General features: G+C 41.2%; 1 protein-coding gene across 2 annotated transcripts in view; it reads left to right on the forward strand.

Moving 5' to 3' along the window:
• CSMD3 (CUB and Sushi multiple domains 3) overlaps nt 1-12039 on the forward strand; it is a 1240207-nt gene that overhangs the window by 872933 nt on the left and 355235 nt on the right. For both annotated transcript variants that reach the window (XM_084620231.1, XM_084620232.1), the window contains one exon: nt 462-664. In XM_084620231.1, coding sequence (XP_084476357.1) covers nt 462-664 — 203 coding nt within the window. The remainder of the gene's footprint in view (nt 1-461; nt 665-12039) is intronic.

Raw genomic sequence — 12039 nt, forward strand, 5'->3', positions numbered from 1 at the left:
CACTAACACTTTGTTACGAAGAGAGACGGTAAGCCTTGGCTAGGCAGCATTGCAAGTGTTGTTCCGTTTATTCACCTCGGCGAGATAAAAATAAAAAGAGACCTGCTCTCTACAATATTGACCTCCCGTGGTTCGGCAAATTCTCTGGTTCAGCACTGGTCAGTTCCCGAGGGTGCCGGACTAGAGAGGTTCAACCTGTATTTGAATAGCCCGACTCATATTGTATTATAAGTAAACTCAAATATAATTAGATACAAAGAAAAATTCAAACCGTTATCAAAATACTTTGTAGGTTTAATGTATGTTCACATCTTTACTTTTATGGTTCATAGTATCAAAAGTAATATGGAGAAATATTTGTGTAAAATCAGATTTATTTGCTATATTGATTTTAATTTTATAATTAGAGATGTTTCTGAAAAAAATAACAGAACTGACAGAAATATCATGGTGCTTTACAGCCTCCAGTTTCTTGCTTTTGATACCGAAGCATCACATGATATACTACGAGTCTGGGATGGGCCACCAGAAAATGAGATGCTACTCAAGGAAATTAGTGGATCTCTTATTCCAGAAGGCATTCACAGCACACTGAACATAGTGACTATCCAATTTGACACAGACTTTTATATCAGCAAATCTGGGTTTGCCATCCAGTTTTCAAGTAAGTTAATATTTTTAAAATAGAAACTTATATAGTGCTCCTTGAGTCAATTGTGGTCATGTTCTTCCTCTCATTGAAGTCAATGACATAATTTCCATCGGCTTCAATAGAAGTAGAATAAGCCCCCAGTTTGTAGTAAGTATTATAAAGCTGTATTTTTGTCATGTTTTTGACAGAAAGTGTTGTTTCCATGGTTTAAAAAAATCCATGACTTTTGCTATGTTGACATGGGTTCAAAGGTAGCTGAGAGACAGCAAGAATGCTCATAATTAGGGCCAGTGGCTTGCAACAGAGGAGGTGGAGGTGATTCCACCCTTCTCTGATCCATGGAAGAAGGAACGGGAGCTAGCATAACTGCTTTCAGAAAGATCTGTGCAGCGATCCTGCTGCCTTTGGATTGGCTGAGGTGCTGAAGAAAGAGCAATGTTTCTCTCCTGCTTGCCTTCTTGCACCGCTTCATCTACTGGGTTTAACAATCAGGCAATGTGATTGTGGTTTTAAACTGTTACTCCAATGTTACTACTTTTTTTGATGGTTAAACCAAAGAAATAATGTAACTTTGGTTTGGGTTTTTTCCTAATTTTTCCAAGCAATTGTTTTCCAAATCTTTACTGTGACAAACTATTAGTTATGAGACCTGATCTACTTACTAAGACAAAACTACCAGACTTCAAAGAAAGTCTAAGAATACTAAGTCTGATAATTATTGGAGGACTGGATCCAGTAGTATCATTTGCTTCAGCAGCGTTGGCACTCCTTAACTATGCTTAACTTAGGCTCTGTATATTGGATAATAATCCCACTCACTTTGTTGTAAGAATATTCATCGATATGTATGTGCATGTACATACACACTAATATCTTGTAGTAGCTGAGTAGCTGGTGGGCGAGGTGAATATGATGTGTGTGACTGACAGAGGTTGGGTGGAAGAGGCTTCTGTGGTGGGAAGTTCCTGTCACTGCTCAGTCTCATGCTCTTTCTACAGCCATGTGGCTCCCCACACAATGTCCTGATTATCCTTCTCCCCCACACAAATGAACCTGGTTCTCCCACAACCCACAACATATTGCCTCCACTGTTTAACTCACACAGCCCTGCTCCACCACGCTCCCATACACACCCATAGGCAGCCTTCCTTCTCAATCCTTAATCACGCTTTCTTAGTTGATGTTTGGGGTAATATGTTGTGCAGGAGCATGGGGGGGAGAATGGTGTGCTTGGTCATTTAGCTAGTCAGTGGAGGAGCATATGGCTAAAGAGAGAGGGAGCATGAGGCTGAGCACAGAGAATGGGGGAATTGGGCCTGTGTGTGGAGTGAGGTGGGATAAATGTGCTTGAGCTGGGAGACAGGTAGCGGCAAAGTATTGCAGAAAGGATCTCCCCTCTGACTCTGTCAGATACTCTATCAGAGTGGAGCTTCACACTGATGAACTAGAGGAGTTCATATGAACAGAGATTCACTTCTCTGCACTCCCACCATAAATGCTGAGGCTCTTAGTGCTGGGAGGCGTCCATGAAATATTATGACTTCAACACTCAACTTCTCCTCCAGCCCAAGGCTCTTGCATACCGCTGTTCCTCTCTGCACACAATCCTCTTAGTGATAAGGACACCAAAAATAGGTGAGGCTTACATCATATATTCCTTAAATTGTCCAACTTTAATTAATTTTAATTCACAGACTCATCAACGAATTGCAAATTTTGAGAAAATCCAGTGTTTTTTCTCAGACTATATATTGTACAATTGGGGTGGATACTCGGTATTCTCAATTCAAAATGAAGATTAAATTCCTGCTTTTAATTAAAATAAATAAAAAAGAGTGAGTGAGAAAGGGAGATAATTTCAGGTTCTAATGTACTTTCTTTGATTGTCTAATGCTTCTTGAATAAAACAGATGATGACAGCATAGTTTCTCTTAGGGTATAATTAACAAACAAAAAATACGAGCTTTTACTCTACTTTTGCTATTTCTTGAAATGCAGATTTTGAGTATCCAATAGGATTATTAACATATTTTAGCTGGCTAGTCATTTTAATCAGTGGCAATGTAAATTGTATGTTTAATTATTCACATGATACTGAGTATTTTTTAGTTAAATTAAATGTTTATTATTAGAACAGGATGCTCACACTTTCACTGTCAGTTGTGTACTGCTCTGTATTCTGTGATGTAGCTGTAAAAGAGGTTGGTCAATGAACTGCATGTGCATAACTCAATGACTCCAATGGATGCAACTGATGAGATAGCCAGAGCAAAATTATAGCCTACACTGAACTACAATAGAATTTGATTCCATTTATAGATTGTGCAATAGATATGAACAGAGAGATTTAGAAAATAGTTAATAAAAAGGGTGTAATGCCACAATGGTCTTCAAAGTAAAGGAGAGAAAGAGGTATACTGCATTATACATATAGTATACAGAGAAATTAAACAATAATTATTCTTTTATCTACTATACTATATGCAGAGCTGGTAGCACCATCTGATATTAAGGTTATCTCACACTTCCCACTATAATACCTTGTTTTTAGTTGTTTATAATTTTGCCAAACTTGAACAGTTTTGGCTGAAATTTTACATGGAAGTGTCTGCATTAGGCTGAATTTTGTATCATCTATCTATCTATCTATCCCAGTGAAAACTGTTCAGCTATTTCCAAGAACTAGCATAGGGGAAAATAAAGTATTTTGTCCATGTTAAAAATAAAATCTTCAGATTTTTCTTTGCTATGTTCTGGTGTTCCCAAGCTTTGGAGTAGGGACTTGAAATTTGGCAGGGAGTTGCCCTTGTGTCAGGAATATGGCTTTTTCTATCCTTGTGAAAATCCACAGAAATTTATCCAACTTATAAGCCTTTGAAAAGTTCAATAGAGACTTCTTAGATATTAGCAGCTAAAGTCCTCCAAGATTCTGTGCTCACTGTGCACGCTCAGGTTTCAGAGTAGTAGCCGTGTTAGTCTGTATTTGCAAAAAGAAAAGGAGTACTTGTGGCACCTTAGAGACTAACCAATTTATCTGAGCATAAGGTTTCGTGAGCTACAGCTCACTTCATCGGATGCATGCGATTCATCCGATGAAGTGCGCTGTAGCTCACGAAAGCTTATGTGCATGCTCAAATCTCTAACAGCTACTAGCACTGACTAGACTGTGCATGTGCCATTCCTACAAAGCACATGAGCATACTCCAGCCAAGGGCTGGATGAAGCCAAACTTTTCCTGCAATGGCTGCTCCAAGTTCCTCTAGGCCATGGTGGGGCTGGGCATTAGAACTGAAAGCAGGGAGTCTGTCTCTCCAGTGTTCTCAATGGCTTCCTACTGGCACCCAGATAGTATGGAGGAGGAAGCAAGCTGAGTCCAGTGCAGAGAGGCCAAAAGCTGGACCGGGGCAGGGGAAAAGGAATAGATTAGGACAAAGAATCTGGTGAGATGGACTGGAGGGAAAAAAACCTGGGACTAGGATTTGAGGGGGAAGTCTGGGAGTAGTGAGGGAGGTGGAGTGCAGACAAGGACTGGTTAGTCAAGGGGACTGGGGCTGGGGGAATCCAGTGAAGGAATTGGCATTGGGGGACTGGGACCCAGTTGTCTGGGGGGCACTAAAATCAGATGAGGGGCTGGGGCCAGGGGAGACTGAGTCTAGGCACTAGTGGAGGGAGCAGGGGTGAGAGGGAGGAGAGATAGATTTGACATGGAGCTGGCATGGGGGTGGAGAATTGGGACTGACTGGGTAGGGTAGAGAACAAGGGAAGGGATTGAGGATGGCAGACTGTGAGAAACCTTAATTCAGCCCCTTTGTACATAAACATTACATTTGTCTTTAATTACGCAATCACATAATCTTTTTCTCCCATGGGATCCTTACCTTATTCACTTCACATGATAAACCCATTTTGGGGGATGAATGAAGATTATGTAATGTAGGAGCCTGTTGTCTGTAGGACCCCTATCTCATTTGTTGTAGAAGGTGGAAGATGTGTAGTAAATGAAGCAGGTGATTTCAGGAAGAGAAGAAAGGTCCTCATGGTTAGGGAGTTGAATGCTTCCCTGGAGAACTGGATTCTATCTCTGTCTCTATCACAGAATTTCTGTGTGATGCTAAAACAGTCACTTAAACCAGATTTTTGGAGGTGGTCATTGATTGCATGTTCCTTATTTTCTGGGTGCTCAGCTTGAAACCCTGGGCTTGATTTGCAGAATTGATGAGCATGCACATCTGCAGCTGAAGTCAATGGGAGCTGAGCTTGCATATATAAAGTGCTATATAGTGCTAAGTACTCTGAAGCAATACAATTCTAAGTGTCTCAGAGTCAGCTCCAAAAGTAATGGGTGCTTTTGAACTTAATCTCTCTGTGTCTCATCTGCCCATCTGTGAAATGGGAATAATACCACCCCTAACTTCACATTTTGAAGAAGCTAAATTAATTAATGTCTGTGAAGCATTTGAGTAGTGTATTGATGAGTGCCATAGAAAAGCCCATGACAAAATTAATAGTTCTATCTTCAGTGCAGAGTTTGAAGAGCCTGCAGTAAAGAAAGCTTGGGGCCACGCTTTGAACAATAAGGAGAAAACAAAATATTGAATAGCTGCTCATTAAATGAGCACCATTCAGTCTGTTCACTGAAAGACGCATGGGTATGTGAGGAAAAAAAGAGCATGATGATGATGTAATTAAAGACTGAATCATAATGCATATGCACAAGGAGGCCAGGATAAATTTGCACAGGCTACCTTAATTCTGGCATTTTCTAACTTTTGGGTACTTGACTTCGCAATCGTAACAGTGCACTTTTAATATAGGTTATTTGTTTGGGTGTAATTTGTGTAAATGGTCCTTTGTCTTCAGTGGGAGCAGGATCAGACCAAGAGTCTGTAACTGGTACCCTCCCTGTGTCCCATTGTGCTTGAAAACTGAGGATTTTACCTTTGTCTTTAATGGGAAAAACATCTAGGTCTCTGTGAGTTTAATCTTTTGAGGGCCAGGCTATTTTTATAATAAGATAAATCAAGTCCAGACTGTCATTACTGTAAGACCGGAAATCCTGACTCAGTAACTTGTATCTACTTTTCGTAGTTTGAGGCTAGACATGCCTTGTTTCAAGCAGATGGATGTACTGCAGAAACCATCAAACATAATATGCATGCTTTGTTATGCTTATTTAACCTCAAACTAATAAAAATTATCTAAGGAAAGTGTGAACAGAGATTTCAAGACTCTTGAAGACTGAAAGATTTACTCAGATATGCATTTTCTTTCATTTTCTTAGAGAAAACTTTACTTCCTCTGTTCCCATTCTGTTTATTTTATATAATATCTCTTAAGTTTCCACAAATAATTATCCTACAAATAATTTTAATTACTCTCATAAAACCCAAGTAAATGTGGCTTTGACATATTCAGTTGTCACTGCAGGGGTCTGGGCAAATACTGTATCAGTTACTGTTCTGTCTATTCCAATTCAAATCAAGGATAAATTTAATATTGGTAAAGTTATCCTAAAAGACCATATCATGACATTCAAATGATGACTCTAACACACACACACACATATATTTTACCTTAAGTAATTAACAAAAATACAACCATTAATTATTTTGTAGAATACTTCTAAAGCATGCCGCAGACATTTACACGCAATCGCCGTTACTGTAGCAGTTCTAGGTTAGTATTATGTTGCATTGCTGGGAAGGGGGAAAGAATGGGAGGTCATCCTGTTTTTGTATTGTTCCATTTGCCATGGTGTCTGAGGACAATAGAAGCACAGGCCAGACCAGAGGCAATTGCTGTGGGGGTGGAAAAGAAGACAAGGGAGATGAGATGTGCTGGCATAGTAGCATTTCCTGTGAGGAAGCTTGAGAATGATAAATGCCTACTGTCCTGATTTCTAGATTCCAGGCACATTTTCAACAAAATTTTGGAGTGGGGTTTTTGTTCTACATGTTCCTTTAGAGAGTGTTCTGTGTTACTGCTTCATGTATGATATACAGTTAAGCAACCACATCCCCGCAGTGCTAAATTGCTTCCCAGGTTGACATTGGTATCCTTATTAAATCATCTTTTTTTCCAGTCAGTATCTGGACTCCTGAACTAGAGGGGGCAAAATGAGTTTGAGCCTTTGAAACTCACAATCTCTTCACATTTTACAAATCTAATGTAGTCAAAGAACAAAAATGCCTAAATGTCTTAATTTTAAGGGTGATGGACATGACTTTGCCATGGGTCTGAAGTCTTCTTTTAAGCCTAGGTTGGCCTCTGAATTTTCCAATGCCTTATGTGCACAAGACTTTGCACCTCATACCTGGGGAGTGCAAGTTGTAGGTATGGCATCCTGCTTTAGGCCCAGGGTGACCTCTTCATTTTCTAACACCTTATGGGCACCTTCAGTAACAGAACTTCTGGAATCTCTTCATTTTAAACTAAATAACTTTCAAATTTCCATGGACTCCTTTGAGACCAAGTGAAATAAAACTGAGGGGATGAAACTGCAAGGAGTGTCCACTGAAACGTAAATAACAAAGAGTGGAAAAAAAGTGTAAGAAAAGCAGCATGGACTGAAAACTCTGTGCGTGCAGGCACTTCAGGAAAATGAGAGTGTTTGAAAAGTAAACAGTGCTCCTGCAACATTAGGATTTTGGGACATCCTATCTAAGACAGAGGATCAGAATCCATGATGTAATTAAAAACCTGATGCCAAAGGTCCCAAGCCATGAATCTGAGGATGACACTATTTACTGAGAATGGTTTTACAATGATGTATCCAAATGTAGCACACAAACATGAAGGGATTGTCCATATCACATTTTCCTTGTCATCTGGCTGAGACAGGTTACTCTGGAACTCATTCTGATCTTGAATATCCCAAATAAATATCAGGAATACTCCCTTCAGGCCATAAGAGTCTGCATGAAGCACAAATCGGGCCCTGCAAACAAATGAAATAAAAAGAGAAAGGAACAAATATCTGTTTTGACTCAGACATGCACTATATAATCCAGGTCCAGACAGATGAATTAAAATTAATCAAAAAGCTTTTCTTCAGTTTACATTGCCTTCATTGCAACTAAAAAGTAATTTATGGTAGAGAGAGATATGGTTTTCAAAGTGAAGGCATCATTCAAGGAGTTGGAAGATGGCCTTTCTAAGATTTCTTTTAAAAAAGTTTGCTTTCCTGACTTCCAGAACATAATTTAAATCTGTCTATAATATATTGTTTCATTACTGGGCTGGCGGCTTGATTCAAAGCCCACTAAATTTTACTAGAGTCTTTCTATAGACTTCAGTGGTCTTTGGATTAGACACTCTAATTATGATTAATATGATAGCAGTTAATTGTGGTATAAAGATATTCCTTTCCCCTCTCCTCCCCAGACCTCAAATACCCAAATTAAATAATCAAACAACTAAAGATGAATCATAGAATCATAGAATCATAGAATATCAGGGTTGGAAGGGACCCCAGAAGGTCATCTAGTCCAACCACCCCCTGCTCAAAGCAGGACCAATTCCCAGTTAAATCATCCCAGCCAGGGCTTTGTCAAGCCTGACCTTAAAAACCTCTAAGGAAGGAGATTCTACCACCTCCCTAGGTAACGCATTCCAGTGTTTCACCACCCTCTTAGTGAAAAAGTTTTTCCTAATATCCAATCTAAACCTCCCCCACTGCAACTTGAGACCATTACTCCTCGTTCTCTCATCTGCTACCATTGAGAACAGTCTAGAGCCATCCTCTTTGGAACCCCCTTTCAGGTAGTTGAAAGCAGCTATCAAATCCCCCCTCATTCTTCTCTTCTGCAGACTAAACAATCCCAGCTCCCTCAGCCTCTCCTCATAACTCATGTGTTCCAGTCCCCTAATCATTTTTGTTGCCCTTCGCTGGACTCTCTCCAATTTATCCACATCCTTCTTGAAGTGTGGGGCCCAAAACTGGACACAGTACTCCAGATGAGGCCTCACCAATGTCGAATAGAGGGGAACGATCACGTCCCTCGATCTGCTCGCTATGCCCCTACTTATACATCCCAAAATGCCATTGGCCTTCTTGGCAACAAGGGCACACTGCTGACTCATATCCAGCTTCTCGTCCACAGTCACCCCTAGGTCCTTTTCTGCAGAACTGCTGCCTAGCCATTCGGTCCCTAGTCTGTAGCTGTGCATTGGGTTCTTCCGTCCTAAGTGCAGGACCCTGCACTTATCCTTATTGAACCTCATCAGATTCCTTTTGGCCCAATCCTCCAATTTGTCTAGGTCCTTCTGTATCCTGTCCCTCCCCTCCAGCGTATCTACCACTCCTCCCAGTTTAGTATCATCCGCAAATTTGCTGAGAGTGCAATCCACACCATCCTCCAGATCATTTATGAAGATATTGAATAAAACCGGCCCCAGGACCGACCCTTGGGGCACTCCACTTGATACCGGCTGCCAACTAGACATGGAGCCATTGATCACTACCCGTTGAGCCCGACAATCTAGCCAGCTTTCTACCCACCTTATAGTGCATTCATCCAGCCCATACTTCCTTAACTTGCTGACAAGAATACTATGGGAGACCGTGTCAAAAGCTTTGCTAAAGTCAAGAAACAATACATCCACTGCTTTCCCTTCATCCACAGAACCAGTAATCTCATCGTAAAAGGCGATTAGATTAGTCAGGCATGACCTTCCCTTGGTGAATCCATGCTGGCTGTTCCTGATCACTTTCCTCTCATGCAAGTGCTTCAGGATTGATTCTTTGAGGACCTGCTCCATGATTTTTCCAGGGACTGAGGTGAGGCTGACTGGCCTGTAGTTCCCAGGATCTTCCTTCTTCCCTTTTTTAAAGATTGGCACTACATTAGCCTTTTTCCAGTCATCCGGGACTTCCCCGGTTCGCCACGAGTTTTCAAAGATAATGGCCAGTGGCTCTGCAATCACAGCCGCCAATTCCTTCAGCACTCTCGGATGCAACTCGTCCGGCCCCATGGACTTGTGCACGTCCAGCTTTTCTAAATAGTCCCTAACCGCCTCTATCTCCACAGAGGGCTGGCCATCTCTTCCGCATTTTGTGATGCCCAGCGCAGCAGTCTGGGAGCTGACCTTGTTAGTGAAAACAGAGGCAAAAAAAGCATTGAGTACATTAGCTTTTTCCACATCCTCTGTCACTAGGTTGCCTCCCTCATTCAGTAAGGGGCCCACACATTCCTTGGCTTTCTTCTTGTTGCCAACATACCTGAAGAAACCCTTCTTGTTACTCTTGACATCTCTGGCTAGCTGCAGCTCCAGGTGCGATTTGGCCCTCCTGATAACATTCCTACATGCCCGAGCAATATTTTTATACTCTTCCCTGGTCATATGTCCAACCTTCCACTTCTTGTAAGCTTCTTTTTTATGTTTAAGATCCGCTAGGATTTCACCATTAAGCCAAGCTGGTCGCCTGCCATATTCACTATTCTTTCCACTCATCGGGATGGTTTGTCCCTGTAACCTCAACAGGGATTCCTTGAAATACAGCCAGCTCTCCTGGACTCCTTTCCCCTTCAAGTTAGTCCCCCAGGGGATCCTGGCCATCCGTTCCCTGAGGGAGTCGAAGTCTGCTTTCCTGAAGTCCATGGTCCGTATCCTGCTGCTTACCTTTCTTCCCTGCGTCAGGATCCTGAACTCAACCAACTCATGGTCACTGCCTCCCAGATTCCCATCCACTTTTGCTTCCCCCACTAATTCTACCCGGTTTGTGAGCAGCAGGTCAAGAAAAGCGCCCCCCCTAGTTGGCTCCTCTAGCACTTGCGCCAGGAAATTGTCCCCTACGCTTTCCAAAAACTTCCTGGATTGTCTATGCACCGCTGTATTGCTCTCCCAGCAGATATCAGGAAAAATCGACTAACTTCAGCTGATTGTGAGTCTAAAATGGCACAGTTACTATGTTGTACTTTTCTGTTTGTGTAACATTGTTTGAGTTCTTTATAATTAATGTTTAAAATATATTGAAACAAGACATTGTACCCATATCCATGTAATTGTTAACCTGTGTGATAAACTCAGGACAAACAGCTGCAAGGGGGAGGGGTAGAAAACAGTCCAGAACGTTAAAAGACCCTCCTCCCTATCAACTGAGGAGGGGTGATTACAGGACAATCAGGTTCAGCTGAGAAGGGGTTACCTGAGGTCAATTAGGATCAGCTGATTCCAACTAAGAGCTCCCTGAGACCTTTTTAAACCCTCCCCTGTTGGGAGAAGAGGAGGAGCGGAGAGGGAAGGACTCAAGTTGGCAGTAGCAGTAAGGGAGCAAGCTTCTCCAGGAGGGGAGGCTGCATTCCCTCCCATAAAGGAGAAAAACAGGCCCAAAACACTGGCTGAGAGAAGGATGGACTACCCCATGCAGCCAAGAGGGACTGTTTTACCCCAAGCCTGTCTCACCAAGGCAAAAAAAAAAAATAAAAACAGCAGAGGATGATGAGACCAAGAAGGTACCTTGCCATACCTGACAATACGAGTTGTATTTTAACACCGGCAATAAAAACCAAGTTAAAATACATATTGTATTCCTATATGAAAATATCTTAAATATATTTTATTACAACCCATATCTGACTTTTAAGAGAGATATTGAAGAGCTAAAATATAAGCTATTGTAATCTCCTACCAATACATGGTTTTCAAACGATGTTGTAAATAGTAGACAACCTTTAATAGATTCCCAGGTTTAGCACTGTATCCCTGTCTGGTCACTGATTTATGACCGCATCTGTCTCCCAGATTTTCTGCTTCTCCGCTTTGCTTGGACAACCCCCTTTTCCCACACAGTTCCATTTGGGAAGGTTTCCTGAGATGAAACTTGTGCAATTTTGTGCTGTATTTCTCCAATGGCCGAGACTTCTCGTGCTGCTGTCCTTAATCTTCAGTGGATTTCAGAATGGATTTCTGAGATTCAGCTTTTTTCTGTACGACTGGATTGTTTTGTTTACATTTTACAGCGTTGTTGGTACAGGTGTCACTCCTTAATATATAGTTACTCTTTTACCCCTCTTAAACAAAAACAATAAGACTTTTTTCCTGTTGTTTATGCTGTAAGAGACAATTTTTCTCACCTTTATTTTTCCAGGGCCTGATCTGATGATTTCAATAGGCTTTAAATTAGGCCATTAATTTAATTAGGCAATTTAATTTAATTAATAATTTGATGTGCAGTTTTCAGAGACTTGAGAGAAATTTCCTGTCAGAAATATTCATTAATATACAGACTCTTGAGTTTTAGGACTATGTTTTTTGTTTTGTTAAGAGCTCCAGGACCATTGAAAGACTTAAACATATGAAGCTGTTCTGTGGATTTATTTCTTCCATCACTCGCTGCCCATCTCTCTCTTTCAAGCTAGCAATAATTTCTAAGGCTACAGCTAGTT

The sequence above is a fragment of the Lepidochelys olivacea genome (assembly GCF_965140295.1).
Source record: "Lepidochelys olivacea isolate rLepOli2 genome assembly, chromosome: 2".
In the NCBI taxonomy this organism is placed as follows: Eukaryota; Metazoa; Chordata; order Testudines; family Cheloniidae; genus Lepidochelys; species Lepidochelys olivacea.